This window comes from Parambassis ranga, chromosome 22 (genome assembly GCF_900634625.1).
Source record: "Parambassis ranga chromosome 22, fParRan2.1, whole genome shotgun sequence".
Taxonomy (NCBI): domain Eukaryota; kingdom Metazoa; phylum Chordata; class Actinopteri; family Ambassidae; genus Parambassis; species Parambassis ranga.
Genome location: NC_041042.1, coordinates 17,814,454 through 17,832,644, shown reverse-complemented (window position 1 = coordinate 17,832,644; position 18,191 = coordinate 17,814,454). Strand labels below are relative to the sequence as shown.

The following is an 18,191-nucleotide window of genomic DNA, read 5'->3' as shown; positions in this document are numbered from 1 at the left end:
AAGACCCACGCTGAAACATCTGTGATAGAATGACTGCACATCTCAGTGTCTGCACAGTATTTCACCTCCATGACCCTCAAGCATCAAGTGGGGCCTGTTAATCAGTTAAACGCTGTATAACCACACTACTCTGTTCTCACGCTTTGGCTGCAAGGCTCACAGCCCGGTCCTTCCCCCAGTTTTATTTTTCATTTTAAGTCAGATGTAGTTGAAATTGCAAGGAAGCAAGAGGCATAACCCAGGATGAAGAAAAGAAAAAGAAACCTGTTGTAACTTCAAACCCTGGCAATAAAGGGCCATCAGCAGTTTGGCCTTATAATCCCAAAGGGAGACGAGAGGATATAAATATACTCCAATCCACCACAACATTCAACCACTGACAGGTGGAGTTAATAATGCTGATTAGCTTATTATAGAGGCTCCATTAAAAGGCGGTGCTATTTACAGAGAGCAAGTGTACAGTCAGTCCTTGAAGTCAAATTATTGCCTGCGCAAAAATGAGCAGTTAAAGTTTCTAAACAACTTTGATAGAAGGGGGCTTGGTCAGAGCTTTGGACTTTGGACTTTGGTGTCAGACACCCGGGTCCTTATAGCAGTCTGACATGACAGCTTGAGATCAGCAGACAGGTTATTGTTCAATCATTTTGATGCTAGACATGAACACTCTTCCACACAGAGCCTGTCCACTTAATGTTCATGCTGCTATATTTACATTGGCTGCAACTCACCTAGCTTGCAGTATCATCCTCTCATTAGCCCTCTTGTGATTAAAACAAAGTTATTACACCAGGGTACAGTCTGCTGCTGGTCAGTTGGTGAATTAGTCTACCTTCACAGTTTAATAGGATTGATCCGAGTCAGGTTCTGAGACAAATCCAAGCGTATCAAAATGGATCACTTCAAAACATACTAGAACATCCTCTGTTGTTATTGGCCAGATGTGTCTGCTGTGTAAACAAAACAAAGTAAACACAGAAACAGAAATCTGTGTTGGTGTGGACTACTATACTACTATACAACATAAAGGTTAACCATAAACCAACCCATAAACGTTGGTTGTCACCCTTCTTATTGTTTATTTTATTGCTGCATATACTGCTTGTGGAGACTCTCTGGAGGTCTAAGGTCTAGTTGTTTTAACTGTGATTACACCAGATGAAACAAAAGGGAATTGGGAAAACCATGTACAGTTTGATTCGAAAACATGTGTTAATTTTTTTTTAAAACTAGTTAATAAAAGACAGCTTCACCAATAGCATCCCCAATATAAAACATTGGCAGTTCCATCTCATGCATAATGGGCACATTGTAGCAGAGCTGAAAGCTGGACCAGTCACTGTAAGATGAGGCCAAGCAGCAAGATAGTTTCCCACGGCAGAAAGACAGTGTGTTCCAGTATGGTCCTGCGGAGCCCCACTGTTTGGACTGAGCGGGGCTGCGTCTGGCAGTGCCAGACCTCCAAACTGCCAGAGAGGGTTTACACAACACTGCGGCACGCACAGCTCCACAGTTACTTGCCATATTGTGCATGCTCTATCTGCTGTATCGACGATATACCTGTTCATGTTTGACTCGTCTCTTTCTATGTGCATGTTGTTTGTGTGTTCAGGCGGCTGGATTCCAATGCATTAAACTGTGACTGTGAGCTGCTGTGGCTTGCTGACCTGCTGAAGCAGTATGCTGAATCAGGAAACGCACAGGCCGCCGCAACCTGCGACTACCCCAGCCGGCTGCAGGGCAGATCGGTGGCAACACTTACTGCGGAGGAGCTAAACTGTGGTACATACACTGACCATGTCACATTCGCTTTATGCTTGTGATGCATTTGTGCTTGTGTTTTCATTGTATTAGCAGTGGGCTGTAATATCATCAGATAGGCAGGACAAAGGAGGACTTACTAAAAGAAACACATTTGAAACTAAAAGGAACACACATCTGGGCAGTCATGAACACATTGTTGCCTAGCAACATGTATGTTTGCCATGTTCCTATTCACCTACAAAGATATGCATAGAAAACAACAGCTCCAGCCTTCCTTCCTGCTCATAGCAGGTATGCTTAGTCACCCTGTCTCAGGCATACACCCCCACACACAGATGCACACACAGGTGTATCCTCTCTTTGTTTCTGAGCTCTGCAGACACCCAGCTGTTTCGCTCTTCAAACACCACCGGTTATGTCTCTGGTCTGGGTGAAATGTCAGGCGGGGCTCCTTGAATTTGGCCTCTCCAGTATCAACCCAGCAGCTGTTCAGTCCATCTACTAGATGTGTTAGTGAAGTAGTGTATTGGAGGGACCCCAAGTCTTTGCATCTGAATGTTTTGGGCTGAAGTTTTTTGGCTTGATGAAGCATTTTCACTTCTTGTCTTCACATGATTAAAAATGGAAAAGTAAATCAATAGTGTATCAATACTTTGTACCTCATACCAATAGTAAAAAACCTTCACATTCCACTGTCTGTGTGCTTGCGTCTGGATCTGTGTTGAACAGGCAGTCAACTCCTATAGTAGTAAATTCAACTGTCTAAGTTCCTCCAGCTTCCACTGAATGCTGCAGTCTGAGCCAGGCAGACAAACTAGCTGGCAGCTGATTGCAACTCAACCACATTTAAATCTCAGCAGCTAATTTGATGGCCCCAACTTGTCCATTCCTGCTCAGTGTATCCCCCCGCACTCTTGTCTCCATAGCGTGTCTCCTTACAAACATGGTGGAAGCCATTCTGCACCTCCCTCCCTGTAAGCAGGGTGGAACAATGCACAGTAGGTCAGGCAGCTGTCAAAACAGTCACCCTCCTTGAGACACAGTGCCATCTCCCTGCACAAGTGGTATCTTATAAGCCAAGACCACCTTCTCATTTGGCATTGGTTCTATTTATTCATTGTTAAGAGGTGGGATAGTATTCCTTGTGTTTGGTTTACCTGCTGTTCTCCATGTCAGCTGAGTGAAGAGAATTGTTGCTGACATGTGTCTGCCATATGTACACTTAGCGTTTTGGACAGAGCCCACAGGGAGTGTGTGTGCCACATGTTGGCAGGTGTGTTGGAGCTTGTCTGTGTGTTGGGGCACAGGTTAACTTTTACAGTTCTTCAGGGGGCAGCAGGTTTTTGCTCATGTTCCTTTTCTCTGTGTGTCTTAATATGCACGTTTGACAAAAAATAAAGTGAGTAGTCTGACTCTGCCTAGATTGACAGATGCATCATAAGCTGTCTTTTATGTTTTCATCTAAACTGCACCTATGTTTATCCCATACATGTGTACATTTACATGACTAGAGATATATGCCCGTTATTTTACAGGATGTTTTTTGTTCCTTCTGTGATTAATTTATTTATTTTTCCTCCAGAGGTTCCTAGGATCACCTCAGAGCCCCAGGATGTCGATGTTACATCAGGAAACACTGTCTACTTCACTTGCAGGGCTGAAGGCAACCCTAAACCACAGATTATCTGGCTCAGGAACAAGTAAGATTCTCACTTTTAACACATCTGGTGCACTCCCAATATATTGTGGTCACATAAGGTGGAGCTATTAGGGAGAGATGTTAGATTCAGTCACTACGAGGATTGAGCCAGATACTCTAGTGAATTGTGTAACCAGCAATGATGTATTTTGGAATAGTGGAAGTATCACCCTAGTTAATGTATCAATATTCATTTTCCTGCTTGCAGACCCACATACTGAGTTAATTAATATTAAGTCGAAAACTTTACTGCTCCAGGTGAGGCTCGAACTCACAACCTCGGCATCTCTCTGCAGGTTACTGTCTTATAAGTACCACGCGCTGACCGATTGCGCCACTGGAGCTTTGCTGTTTGTTTGTCTTGTTTTGCTTCCGCCAAGACTGCATTTCCTTGTTCCTTATACAAAGTGTGTGTAATGTTGCCTTTACAGAATTTAGCAGCATTTTTTCTTCTTGTGACAATCTGGTCTTCAAATTTGTGTGGTGAATTCCCAGGGATCTAGTAAAGTTTAGTGGCAAAGTTGTTTGGTTATCACATATTGGTAAGATGTTGTTTGTCACGTTTCCACAGCAGTCACATACACACCTGGTAGGCAAGGAAAGCAACTGCAAAGAGCCCCCACTGGCTAACAAACTTTTTTTTTCCTTGTATCTCACATCCGTGTCCGTGTTAAACAATTTCTGTCTGTTGCTTTCTATGGAGCATTCCAAAACACCAGCCTTTCACACAGTGGTCAATTCCTACTTCTGCTGCTGACTCAAAGGCACAATAGAGGCATCACATAAAGCTGTGTCACTCTGCCTATGTGCCTTTCACACAGAACAACCCTGCATCCAGCAAGCTGTGTGAAAGAGCCTTAAAGGTGTTAAAGCCCCCCCCCTTAAATAACCAATAGATTTACCATGGTGGTTTTCTAATTTCTTCAAGGGCTATTGAGGTTAGCATCAGCTTTGTTATTTATACATACTATCCATGTGCACTCTCTGCAGCAATGCTCTAAACATGCGTGACGACAGCCGTCTGAACCTACTGGAAGATGGCACACTGATGATCCAAGACACCCGGGAGACAGACCAGGGAGTGTACCAGTGCATGGCCAAAAACGTGGCTGGGGAGGTGAAGACTTCACAGGTCACACTGCGATATTTTGGAGCACCCTGTAAGTGACTGCTGTCAGTGTTCAGAGAGTGAGTTGTATCATTTAAAGGGTGACAGAGGAGGCTAGAGCAAGGTCTCAGCATTGTGAGAGGCACTGAGAGTTCAGCAGGTCAAATAACTGGGACGTCCCACTGAGCTGTGAGCAGAGCCTAGTGGCTTTCATGTAAACTTCCAATGACACATACAAGTACACTGTGTTCCCTGTCTTAAGCAGAGCATGCTCATCAATCCGTCATAGTGATAATAACTGCCGCTAGGGGAGAGTAGCATGGTTGTCTCTATATCACCCAAGGGTCATCACTAGTCTGAGAGCAGATGTTGTGCATTTCCTGTGCCTTTGTTGATTTATTTTTTTTATTGTAAACTTCAGGTCCCTCACTATGTACATATTTTCTCTGACTCTAGTGTAATCGCTGCCCAAATATGGGTAACAACTTAGCCGGATATATTATTTCGCAAAGATGATCTTCATACCCTACAAATTACAATGAGTAATCACCCAATTATTGTAACCTGAATCCTGTGTTCTCCTCATCCAGCACGACCAAGTTTTGTGATCCAACCCCAGAACACGGAGGTCCTGGTAGGAGAGAGTGTGACCTTGGAGTGTAGCGCCACAGGCCAGCCACAGCCCAGAGTGTCATGGACAAAAGGCGACCGGACACCCCTGCCCAATGATGCACGCATCACCATCACTCCCTCAGGAGGGCTTTACATCCAGAATGTGGTCCAGGAAGATGGAGGACAATACACATGTTTTGCCTCCAATAATGTCGATACCATACATGCTACAGCTTTTATTATTGTACAAGGTTAGTGTTTTATTAAGGACTTATAACTCGCTGAACTCCAGGCACTCTCTGGGGTTTTGAACATTTTAACTCGGTGTGGGCTCAGTGTTAGCTACAATTATAGAACACTTGAATACTTATTCACATTTTTCTTTTATATTTTCTATAAAAATTTCTGACATTATTTTACCTTCTGCCCACAGCAACCCCACAGCTCACCGTCACGCCACAGGACCAGTCAGTCCTGGAAGGTGATACTGTGGACTTCCCCTGTGAGGCAAGCGGCTACCCGCAGCCAGTGATTGCCTGGACACGCGGTGGCAGCCCCTTACCTCTGGACCGTCGCCACGTAGTGCTGTCCTCCGGTACACTCCGCATCACTCGGGTGGCAGCTCATGACGAGGGCCAGTACGAGTGCCAGGCAGTCAGCCCAGTGGGGATAGTGCGAACCGCTGTGCAGCTCAGCATCCAGCAGAGAGGTGAGGGTGACGCTTCAGTGTAGATAAAAGTAGCAGACCTGCATCATTAGTCCTCTTAGAACAGTGCCTTTTTGTGTAGGGTTAGAGAGCAGTACAGCTAATTTGTTGTTTGCTCATGCTATTAAATTGTTACCGTGCATGTAAACTCTGAAAGACCTACAGTATGATGTTTTCCGGTCAACTTTAAGGAGCAATTTAAGGTGCAAGGCTTAATTTTAGGGTTAGAATTAGGTTAATGTTAGGGGCTATGGAATGCTTTATGTCTACAAGTGTCCTTACAAGTATAGAAAGGTTTGAGTGTGTGTCAAATTACAGGCCTGGCTAAGAACAGGAAAGCATGGCAGTCTGTAATCCTGAGATGACACCATGTTTTTCCATATAGTAATGACTGTTAACATGGCTCAAAGTACATGTTGCATAATGGCTGCACACTTTTAAAAGTACTGTGTAAGCCCACGTCCACGGTGGCAGGGGATAAGTCTGTCTAAGAGAAACACATGAGGAGAAAGTGAGAGGGGCATGTGATTATGAGGTTTCCAGTGTGGATATTTAGTGTACCTCTACTCCACAGAAATCTCAGTTTCCTAATCCGTTTTTCTTTGTTGACATTTTCTGCAGCTTCAATGCTGAATCCATTGTTTTAAGAAAGTCCATTTAAGCTACACCACTATGGAACTACCTGCCACCCCATGTCTGAAATTGTGGGATTTTCCCCAAAGCCCTCTGGTGCAATCATGATGCATGGGAACCATGGGGGAGGAGGTCCAATTCTCAGTGTAACACAAAGACCTTAACAATGTGTGCTTGTCAATTATTGTTTACCCAGTCAGGCTTTGTACACCACACACACTTTTAAATTAACACAACCAGAAAAGACAGTATGTACATGTGCATACATACCACATATCTTATAGCTCTGTGATAGAGAAAAGAAAAATAGCAACATGAGTGTAACACAAAGACTGTGATGTGTGTGTATGTTCTGTGAGTACATGCAGGGCGGCAAAATGCAAAGTCTCAGAGTTGATTGTTTGCAACATGTATTTACATGCATTTACTTGTACTGTACTATGAGCACTGGTGCATAATCATTAACATGTGTGTATGTTTTAACTCATTCAGTAACGCCTGTTTTCACAAATGCTCCAAGGGACCTGACGGTGGAGTCCGGCCAGGATGTACAGATTCCCTGCAGTGCTCAGGGACAGCCACAGCCGGTGATCACATGGAACAAGGTTAGACGCTGAAGCTTCCGTAGGTGTCTGTCAACCTCATCACCACTGAGGTGTTAGGGTTAGTACTTCAAGTATCAGGTGCTGAGGCTCCTACTAGCATTGTGCGCTCCACCTTCTCTCTCCAACAGGATGGTGTACAGGTGACAGAAAGTGGTAAGTTCCACATCAGTTCTGAGGGGTACCTAGAGGTGAAGGATGTGGGTACCGCCGACGCTGGGCGCTACGAGTGTTTTGCCCGCAATCCCATCGGGTACCAGGTCGCCAGCATGGTACTCACCGTCACAGGTAGGAAAGAGTCGAAAGTAACAGCTTACAAGTATTCAAATGTCATGTCAGAGAGATGTGTGTAAGGATGAATGAGGTGTAATATGGTGTAAACTCGGTAAACATTTTTTGCACAGTCACAGCATGAGAAGCTTTCTATTGATGTTCCTTGTCCAAGCCAGTCAGTAACTTAGTCACACTCTGCTGCAAAGCTATCGGATTCCTCTCAGCTCTTCCCCATGTGTATGTGTTTCCTGCTGAGATTTCTGAGGTCAGACCGCAGCACTCTGCTGCTGAACCATAAACCATATCAGTGTGCTTTAGTTGTTATTGGACTTCTAGTCCTCACGTCACAGTCTTACTGTTTTCAGTGGCACACTAAGGTGAAGGAGTGTGCCAGAAATGTGTTCAGTCAAACTGTAAGAGGGAAGCTGAAGCTCTGAAGTCTTCTTATCCACCGACCAGCCAGCCATAAGCTGTAAAAACAGCAAAAATAATCAGATTTTGAACTTTCTAATAGTCAGTGCAGTGAATGCATTGTGTGACCAAATTATGACCAAATCTGAGCGTAACATCTTATGACTGCAGCCTTTCTCTGTTTGATGTGCAATGCACTGTTGTATGTAATGATTCCAGTTTTTATTCTTTTAGGCCTTTATATTGCAGTAAAAAACTCTGAGGATTAGAGGATTTGCCTGAAAATAAAGGACACCTTAACCCACTCTTTATTTATAAAATATAGTTTTTAACTTATGGTTATTTTTTGTTTGACTCAGCTCTAATGTGTTGTCTGTCTGTCTGTCAGTACCCGCAGTCAGCAGGGAGGGGGACCCCTTCGTGAGCACGTCCATAGAGCAGGCCATCCGTAATGTAGACAGGGCCATTGAGTCCACCAGGAGACGGCTCTTTGATGGGTAGGATATGAGAGAACACACACTCCATAATGGTGTCTTATATATATCTTTGGACCACCTTGTTTTAGCTTGACTTTGCTGTGCTTTACTGTGTTATTTCATATGTTGAATAGCGATGATAAAGGTAATACCGTATTTTATCACTGAAAGCTTTCAGTATGGGCGTCCATCCTGTTGAATGATGTGGTTAGCAGTTGTGCTTTTCTTGGCATGCACACACTCTGCCCACACATGCAAGCACATACGACAGAGAGAAACAGACACACACAGCGGTAACCTCAGTTGAGATGAGGGGATTTCCTGTTCACTTTAATGACAATCACAGAATGAGAGGCAGCCTCCTCCTTTGGCTGATGGCACCACTGTCTTTGATCATTTGGAAACAATGAAGATATAGTACCGTTTGTTAGTCAGACCATAAAACACGTTCTCTGTGCTGCTGCTCTCTCAGACACTGAGTGTTGTTTGCTGATGGTAGCAGCTGTTCAAAGGGTGTTGCCAGATTTTCCCCAGCACTGTGAACGCACCTTTTAATAGGTCTTGGCTTTGGCTCTCCTGGCTTAACGCTTAATGTTACTGTTGTTAGCTGCAGGAGGAAGACAAATCACACAAAGAATTCATGTAACACTCTACAGTAATAACATTTGCCAAATTTAGCTTTATTAACATTAAGATATTCAGTAAGATTTAGCTGTGTGTTTTCAGGCTTATACTGTCATCTAAATGTGCATGGAAAGGGGGACATTTTTTACTTGTGATTGGGTGGAACAACTCTGGCTCTACACCCAGTCCAACTTTGGCAGGGCTGAAAAATAAGCAGGGAAGCAGCTACATCCTAGAGTTGTGCACACAGACTCAGAATCAATGTGAACATCTGAAACGACTCAGACGTTTGTCCATGTTTTGAGCTACTCCTTTGAACTCTTCTGGAAATTGCCAGTAAATAAGAAAAAAGAAAAATGTTATTCATAAATGTAATTTGAACGTTCTCTGCCTTATTTTAATTTGTTGCCTTCTGTCCTTCTTCCCCCCATACTTTTCTGCTGTTTTCCAATCACTGTCCTCCACGGTCTCTCTCAACACTGCCGTCTCTCTATCCCTCATCCCTCCAGTCAGCCTCGTACCCCAGGAGAGCTGCTAGCGCTCTTCCGTTATCCACGCGACCCCTACACGGTGGAGCAGGCGCGCGCTGGGGAGATCTTTGAGCAGACTCTGCTGCTAATCCAGAGTCATGTCAACCAGGGTCTAACTGTTGACACCAACGGCACCGGTGAGGCTAAAAACAAACAAACAATCATACCACATGGTTATATCTGACACTATCTATATGAGGTGGCGGAATTCTTGTCAGATCATAAAAATCCATTTGCCAAGTTCCGAGCTGTGGACTTGTTTATAAACCATGTTTTATGGTTTCCAATGGTTTGGAGCATTCTGTGGGGAAGCACTGATAGTTGTGAGGATTTGTCAGGTGTGAGGACAGCTGTGTTTCCTTTTTTGTTTGTGATAGATTTTGCCATTATTTTAAAAGTGCCTGTCCTTTCTAAACTGTTTCCTGTAATGGTTCAAACCACCTGACACATCAAAAGACTGTAAATAAAGCTGCACAAACAGTGCAAGCTTCCTGCTTCCACACTTGCCTGCTGACCTCAGCTCCACTCATGCTCTGTGGCTGTATTTGTATTAACCATGAGTTTAGGCAGACTGTGATGCTGCCAAAATGGCAACCAGAAGCAACTCTTCAGAAACATATGGGTGACATCAGTTTGTCAGGTATATACACTGTCTATATACAGAATATATGTTTACCTTTTGAAAGAGTTTGGGACAATCACATGTGTACCTGTATCTATTACAACCAATCAGATGAGTTCTTGCTTTTGCACCATAAACCAGTGATTCCCAATCTTTTTTCCCCAGAGCCCCTTACTATTTGAATCTACGGATGCTCTGAGGCTCCCATCCAAAGCAAAAGGCAACCGAACTTGCCTTCTTAGTAATAACTGAATGTACTGTACAAAGCCTCATACCAAAGCTTACTGTCTGCATTCAGACATCCAGTTTCGTAAGCAAAATCTTGTGAAGCCAGTAATTCAATTCCCTCTATGAATTACTGTGAGCGAACAGTTGGCTGTGTACATGTCCTCCATCTGCATGTCATTTTCTCTTCGGCGTGACCTGAGGGATGCAGACGTAATCATGGAGCAGTTGACAAGAAGCCTGTAAACAGTTTTATTAGTCCTGTGTCACACCGCATAACACTTAACCTACATACAACCTAATGGCTGTGCAGCCAAGGACAAATTTCAAGATGGTTTGTGTTGGCGTACAGATTGTCTCAATTATGCCTGCGTGTGGGGAGAGCATGGGTTGACTTGAATGTTTATGTGCATTAGCATCTGACTGTATGTGCTTTCATATACACATAGGAAAAAATGTCCAGCGGCCCATGGAAGGAAAGTGGATTTCTGACTTTACAGTGCATGAAAGAAGTCGTTGTAATGGAAGGTTAAATTTAACAGCACAAAGGTCACCAGCGAGGTGTGGACAGAGTCTGTAATTATACATGATGTCATACAGTATGTGGTGCTTTTAATTCTGAATCAAATCATTTTGATTTGATTTGTGAAAAAAGGAAGCGAAGTGAGATTTAGGTAAAAGTTATAGGTGATAAAAAAGAAAGATAGGGAGGTCACAGAGAGGGAGTCTTTTCATTACTTATGCCAACAACCAAGTGTCTCACCCTCAACCAAGCTAACACATACATTTCAGTTTTTATTGTGCCACCTATGAGGGCAACACAGACATACACACTCATAGACCAATATTGGTGTGCTGGTTTTTACGTGTGGCGGGGGGCTGGCGGTACCATTTAAACAGGAAGTCTCACCCAACTTTAATTGAGGTTGGCCACATACACTTAACACTCATGCATAACGACACACAGCCAAAGCACCACAGACACACATGCAGCACATGGCGCTCTTAGAAAGGAGCTCTCACATATCAGAGCGAGTCAGGGCATGTTTGCGACATACTGCGACCTGTACCCTCAGGACACGAGGTTCTTTCCACTGCAGCACTGAATGACTGCTACTATTAAAATACATGTGTAGGAATCATAGGGACAGACACAAGCTTGCTCTATACTCTAATGCAGATGGTCTAACACAGTGGATTGGTGTGAAGGATTTTAAATAAATGCACACCTAACTTGAAACTATAATATAACAATTTCCCTCTGCAGGATCAATACAGTACGTCTAACTTAAAAGTCTTAAAATTATTAGGTAACAACACACAGTGCTGGATAAACTCAAATCACAAAAAACTATGAGAAAAAAAATCAAAAAGCAAAAATGTTGCATTTACTAGAAAAAGTGCTACTTAAACATTTGCACGTACAATTTAAAAAAAATTTTCGACCTATAGTGTGTTAATGTTTTTCCATGCTATGAAGCTGTTTCACTTACAGTATGTTGCTTTTCCACAGCATTCCGTTACAATGACCTGGTCTCCCCCCGCTTTCTCGACATGATTGCCAACCTATCTGGCTGCACCGCCCACCGCCGCATCAACAACTGCTCCGACATTTGCTTTCACCAAAAGTACCGCACCCACGATGGCACCTGCAACAATCTGCAGCACGCCATGTGGGGCGCCTCCCACACCGCTTTTGAGCGGCTCCTCAAACCCGTCTATGACAATGGTTTTAACCTGCCAAGAGGAACCACAGAGCGGCTGCATAACGGGTATAGGCTGCCGCTGCCAAGGCTGGTGTCTACCACAATGATGGGAACCGAGGCCATCACTCCCGATGACCGCTACACTCACATGCTGATGCAGTGGGGTCAATTCCTAGACCACGACTTGGACTTAACAGTAGCAGCCCTGAGCCAGTCACGTTTTTCAGATGGCCAGCAGTGCTCTGAAGTCTGCACCAATGACCCTCCATGCTTCCCCATCATGTTCCCACCGAATGACCCACGGCAGCTGCGAAGCGGCGGCCGCTGTATGTTCTTTGTGCGGTCCAGCCCTGTCTGCGGCAGCGGGATGACATCTCTGCTCATGAACAGTGTATACCCAAGAGAGCAACTCAACCAACTGACCTCTTACATTGATGCTTCAAATGTCTACGGCAGCTCGCGACATGAATCTGAGCAAATCCGAGATTTGGCCAGCCAAAGGGGTCTGCTGCGCCAAGGTATCATACAGCGAACAGGGAAGCCACTGATGCCGTTTTCCCCTGGACCTCCCACTGAGTGCATGAGGGACGAGAACGAGAGCCCGATTCCATGTTTCTTGGCCGGAGACCACCGCTCCAATGAGCAGCTAGGTTTGACTGCTATGCACACAGTGTGGTTCAGGGAGCACAACCGCATTGCTACAGAGCTACTGAGACTGAACCCACACTGGGACGGGGACACTATCTACCACGAGGCCAGGAAGATCGTGGGCGCACAGATGCAGCACATCACCTACAGTCACTGGCTGCCAAAGGTAGGAGCTATGAACTTTTGTTTCTGTGATGATCAGATAACCTGTTGATAATACAACACTTCTTATCGTCTTTTTCTTTTAGATCCTAGGTGAGGCAGGCATGAAGATGATGGGGCCATACGCTGGTTACAATCCCAACATCAACGCCGGCATCTCCAACTCCTTCGCCACAGCTGCTTACCGCTTCGGACACACACTCATCAACCCAATACTCTACAGATTGGATGAGGACTTCCAGCCTATCCCTCAAGGCCACATATCCCTGCACCGGGCCTTCTTCTCCCCATTCCGCATCGTGAATGAGGGTGGCATCGACCCGATCCTCCGTGGGCTCTTTGCTGTCGCTGGTAAAATGCGTGTTACCACACAACTTCTAAATACAGAGCTGACCGAGAGGTTATTCTCAATGGCCCATGCTGTGGCTCTGGACCTAGCCGCCATGAACATACAGAGAGGAAGGGATCATGGCATACCATCATATAACGATTACAGGACTTTCTGTAACCTGAGCTCAGCCCAGACCTTTGATGACTTGAGGAATGAGATTAAAAATCCAAGCGTCAGAGAGAAACTACAGAGGTAATTATGCTCTCTGTGATGTGTTTGTGTCTTACAGGAGATTTGAGATGCAATATATGAGCTATGCCAGCCGTGTGTGGGGGGTGTTCTCCACTCGTGTCACGTGTTTTGTCACTTAGTGGGCTTCTCCTGGTTATGTCTTGTGGCAGGCTGTATGGCACTCCTCTGAACATTGACCTGTTCCCTGCCCTCATGGCTGAGGACCTGGTCCCTGGCAGCAGACTGGGGCCCACCCTCATGTGTCTTCTCACAAACCAGTTCAAACGCCTGCGGGACGGTGACAGGTACAGCAAGATCATAACACATCTCAGCATTGCCTGATGACATGAAAGAATGCCAATACTTGTTACTGCTTATCTTACATACCTCAAGGGTATTAAGCCTCAGACGGTATTTCTTTCTTTCCATTCACTTCACTTCACACAGGTTCTGGTATGAAAACCCAGGCGTGTTCACTCCTGCCCAGCTGACCCAGCTGAAGCAGGCCTCTCTGAGTCGGGTGCTGTGTGACAACGGGGACAACATCACACGCGTGCAGCACGATGCGTTCAGGGTGGCAGAGCTGCCCCACGGATACAGCAGCTGCGATGACATCCCTCAGATTGACCTGCGCATGTGGCAGGACTGCTGTGAAGGTAAGTGAAGTCTGCAGCTTGTCTGTATATACTGATTCTGTAACTGAGCTGTTTTGTAAAAATATAGCCAGAACATCCTTTGTTTCCCTCTGATTAAAATCTTCCTCAAGGCAGTCCGGCTTGCAATAATTACTGTGCCAATGATTCCAGGACCCCTTTTAAAGGGAACAAGGTTATTGAGCACTCTCGTTGGCACAGCTCGGATCTCACACTGTTGGAATAGGAGCAGAAACAGGAAGGGAGAACACCCCTTTTCAAAAGGATCCCTCTCTATTTGTGTCACTTTCTTTTCTTATGATGAAATTGGTGTATTATAAAGTTAGAAGTCGAACTCTGTGAAACGCTCAGCTGGATCAGTGGCGGACTGCCTCTTGTTCACTGAAAGCTCATGACACAACCATTTTTTATGTGCTAATTGCACAAACTTAGGTTAGGACATGGTATTTGGAGTTAAGTCCTTGATGTTTAAACATTCCATGTGTGGGTGCAGCTGACAGAGCAAGAAAGGAGATCAGTGAAGAGGCACCCCTGCTGTTACAATAAACCAACAGGCCTATAGGGATCTTTTGCCTTGTATTGTTTATGTGGAGATGTGAAATAAGAAAATGGCGGCGAGACATGCTGTGATTATTTTAAGAGAAGAATGAGCAATCAGTATTTCCCATACATAGACCAATGCGTGGCGGGATGCCACACGAACAACACCTGCCTCCACAAATTGATTCTGTGTTTTTTTAAACATGATTTTAAAATAGAACTATAGTTCCATATATAGTTCAACTTCGCTCAACTGTCCCTCTCATTCTCGGTCACACAGACACACACATGCAAGCACGCGAACATACTGACAGCTGATTCGCCCACTCTTTCTTTCAGTTATAGCGGACGAATTACTTTGTGAAACGGAAATGGTCACGACAGGAAATGGTCATGTCCAGGAAGAGTTGCAGTTTGTCATGCTCTTTGGCTTTTGTTTGTTTTGTTTGTCTGAGACTGCAGTGTCTAATAAAATGTTTACATTTTGCAACAAAACAGGCTGTTAATGATATGAATAAGGTGGGGGTGTATTGTGGTTGGTCTTTCCTCGATTTAAATATCAGAATCATCAAGCACTGGAGCTGCCCTACTTGTCACTGCCTTTACTTCACTTTACTGCTCTTCCTGCACCTACAGTTCAAACCCGCCATGCCCCACTGTTTTTAGTCTCAATTAGCCATTAGTTAAAAATTGCTAAGACATAAAACAAAAAAAGTCTTTATCAGCATTTTGGACAAAATTTTATATACAGCTGTTATATGAGGCTGCTAACCAAAAATACACTCAAAAGGCTACTGGCTTTAGGACAAGGGAGTTGGAAAAGCTAAAATGCTATTGCTTTTTTGAGTTTTACATTTCTATGTTAAATACTCAATTCTGGTTATGGATTTCTACTTCTGACCAACAATCTGCTGCTCTGTGAAGTTTCTCACTTTTCTCTGGCCTTGAATCGCTGATTTCACCCTTCTATTTTCTAGACACCCATAATGCAAAGTCCATCTTTTTTTGGAGCAGTGCCAACATAAATAACTAATAAAGACGCGTGACGAGCATTACCTGATCACACACGTTGCTCTGTGACTACCAGTGGAAGGTTTCATGCCATAAAATACTTGTTAGAGATATATGGATTTTTTATTGAGTGAAGCTATTCAGAGCAGTATTACCAGTGAAATGACTGAACTACGGTGAAAAGAGGTCGCCTCATTGGTTCATTGTCGATGGAGAACAAGCTAGTTTAAAAAGAAAACATGTTAATAAGAAACACACGGCGCCTCTTAATTACTCTTCTTTTATCCCAGCTTGTGACTCTTTAACAAACTGCTCTGTACATAGAAAAGAGCAAAACTAATAAACAGAGAATATCCTGCCAGAGGGAGAAGCCTGGTTATCTGTCAGCTAGATTTACAGTTTTAGTGTGTGTGTGTGTGTGTGTGTGCGTGCATCTCTGTTCTCATTTATCAGCAGGAGATGGGATGTTTTGTTGGGTTTAGATAGCAGCATTTTACAGAATGTTATCTCATATATCAAAGAGCAATGAGCAGCCAGCTAGATAAAGATGCAGTCCCTCTAATTCCTTCTTCACGTTTGTTATGGGTCTGTCTCTTGATGTTCTTTGACCACAGAAGTGTACTTGGGTCTGAGGAGGGTTCTTTGTGCACTAGTGTTTGATCTGGGTGCAGAGCATTGCAGGAGGCCTCAGCTGTTTGAATCCAAAAGTGAATATTGTTTTAAAGCAATCAAGTACTACCACTATAAATAAGAAATAATATTATTGTCTGTCTTTTTTTTTTTGCCCTGGGTGAACTGTAGTAATTCGCATTGTGTTTGACTCACCAGACTGCAGAACCAAGGGCCAGTTCAACGCCCTGTCGTACCACTTTAGGGGGCGCAGATCAGCTGAGCACAGCTACGCAGAGGATAAACCTGCCAGCGACATCGCAGCAAACAGGTAGTACAAGATGTTATGTCCTAAAATTGCATTCTGTAATTGCAGCGCTTTTGATATGTATATGACCAAAATCTCACAAGTCCTGAAAGTAGACAAAGAGAACCAAATCAAACGAATAACATAGAAATATTAGACTTGGTCGTTTATTTATTTAAGACAATGATCCAGTTTTGCGTATGTGTGAGTGTAAAAGTATGTGAAGCTGTGCTTTCAGTATCTCTGTGCAGTAAACCTTTCCAATGAGAGCTGATCAGTCATCCACAGCAGCTTAGAGGAATCTTACCCCATTCTTCAGTACAGAACAGCTTCAGTTCTGTGATGTGGGTTGGATGCCTCACATGCACTGTTTGCTTCAGGTCCTTCCACAACATCTCATTTAGACTAGATTAGAATTTTGACTTTTCAGAACAGGAACTTTGTTCTTCTGTAACCATTTCTTTGTAGACGCACTACACGACCCACTATCTCAGCCAGACATTTTCCTTCAGAATTCACTGGTATGATTCAAAATTCAGTCATCCAGTCTGTCCTCGCCCAGACGCAGCGAATCAGCCCCAAACCATGACACTACCACCACCATGATTCACAGATACCATGAGGTTCTTATGCAGGAATGCAGTGTTTTCCTTTCTCCGATCACAAAGCCCCTCATAAAAAAACAAACAATTCTATCATATCTGTTTGTCTTTCCAGAACCGTGGAGCAGAACCGTGGAAGTCTTGTCAATGTCACTGTGACCTCTAAAACCAGCACTGAACCCTCAATCAACTTCCAGGATTTTGTTTTAGAGATGCAGAAGACCATCACAAGTTTAAGAAAGCAGGTGTGTTTCTAAATCTGCACTCACACTAGAGTTCGATATGTCTGTTTCGATATGTCCTCATGCATAAAAAAGCTTTAAAAAAGTCGACCCAAAGTCAGATGGTCAGTCTGTCACATACACGGTATCACCTCGATTATGGTTTGGATTAGTCGATATTTGTTGTGCCAACTGTCTGTCTGCACTTTCAAGGCTTCCAATGTGATGCAAAATCCCAGGAGGGTGCCAGATATGTGAACACTGGGTATTCCCATGGCATAGGAAAACTATCTCATCTATTATTTCCTGTTGATGACAGGATGCTTTGTTTACATTTTCCTAAGAGACAAACTGTTGCTAGGGCAACACATTTACAGCGGCTGTTGTCACACAAAGCATGATAAATCACCAGATGTGAGGTTTAGTGTGATCAAGGATCGTGAGCCTTCCCTCAATGAAGACTGACAGAAAGGTGCTGCTCCACTTTAGTTGAGTTGAGTTGCTCAATTCCCAGTTTCCTGGGATAATGATTGTGTTACTAACCCCCTGAATGTTTGAGCTGAGGCAGCCTAATATTAATCTGTTGTTATCTTTCCAGATTTGTGTAGCATAGAACGTAAACCTCTGGTTTAAAAGACCAGCTTCTCCTGCTAGTGTGGCTCATAGGCAGTAGCTGGCTTTCTGTCAGACTACAGTGAAGGAGAGACAGGGAGTAACATCGTGTTATATAGTGTTTTTTCTGGCTCGTTTATTTTGTATCTCCTGGAGACATGGTTCACACAAGCTGTGACTCCATGTTTGTTTTTATGGACATGCACTCAGTGGTTTCTATAACAACAAACAACTTTACATGCACACAGGTGGTTCATAAGTCAGCCAGTAATGATT

The 18,191-nt window shown here is 44.0% G+C and overlaps 1 protein-coding gene and 1 non-coding gene across 3 annotated transcripts in view; one reads left to right on the top strand and one right to left on the bottom strand.

Moving 5' to 3' along the window:
- Nucleotides 1-18,191, top strand: part of pxdn (peroxidasin) — a 40,240-nt gene that overhangs the window by 18,118 nt on the left and 3,931 nt on the right. For both annotated transcript variants that reach the window (XM_028395404.1, XM_028395403.1), the window contains 15 exons: nucleotides 1,610-1,779; nucleotides 3,344-3,461; nucleotides 4,451-4,620; nucleotides 5,159-5,431; nucleotides 5,614-5,889; nucleotides 7,012-7,124; nucleotides 7,253-7,409; nucleotides 8,194-8,302; nucleotides 9,415-9,572; nucleotides 11,796-12,802; nucleotides 12,885-13,381; nucleotides 13,531-13,665; nucleotides 13,808-14,016; nucleotides 16,393-16,504; nucleotides 17,198-17,327. In XM_028395404.1, coding sequence (XP_028251205.1) covers nucleotides 1,610-1,779; nucleotides 3,344-3,461; nucleotides 4,451-4,620; nucleotides 5,159-5,431; nucleotides 5,614-5,889; nucleotides 7,012-7,124; nucleotides 7,253-7,409; nucleotides 8,194-8,302; nucleotides 9,415-9,572; nucleotides 11,796-12,802; nucleotides 12,885-13,381; nucleotides 13,531-13,665; nucleotides 13,808-14,016; nucleotides 16,393-16,504; nucleotides 17,198-17,327 — 3,634 coding nt within the window. The remainder of the gene's footprint in view (nucleotides 1-1,609; nucleotides 1,780-3,343; nucleotides 3,462-4,450; nucleotides 4,621-5,158; nucleotides 5,432-5,613; nucleotides 5,890-7,011; nucleotides 7,125-7,252; nucleotides 7,410-8,193; nucleotides 8,303-9,414; nucleotides 9,573-11,795; nucleotides 12,803-12,884; nucleotides 13,382-13,530; nucleotides 13,666-13,807; nucleotides 14,017-16,392; nucleotides 16,505-17,197; nucleotides 17,328-18,191) is intronic.
- trnai-uau (transfer RNA isoleucine (anticodon UAU)) lies at nucleotides 3,711-3,804 on the bottom strand. Its single transcript has 2 exons — nucleotides 3,767-3,804; nucleotides 3,711-3,746 (listed from the first exon to the last, which is right to left on the bottom strand). It is a non-coding gene; the product is annotated as a tRNA-Ile (tRNA).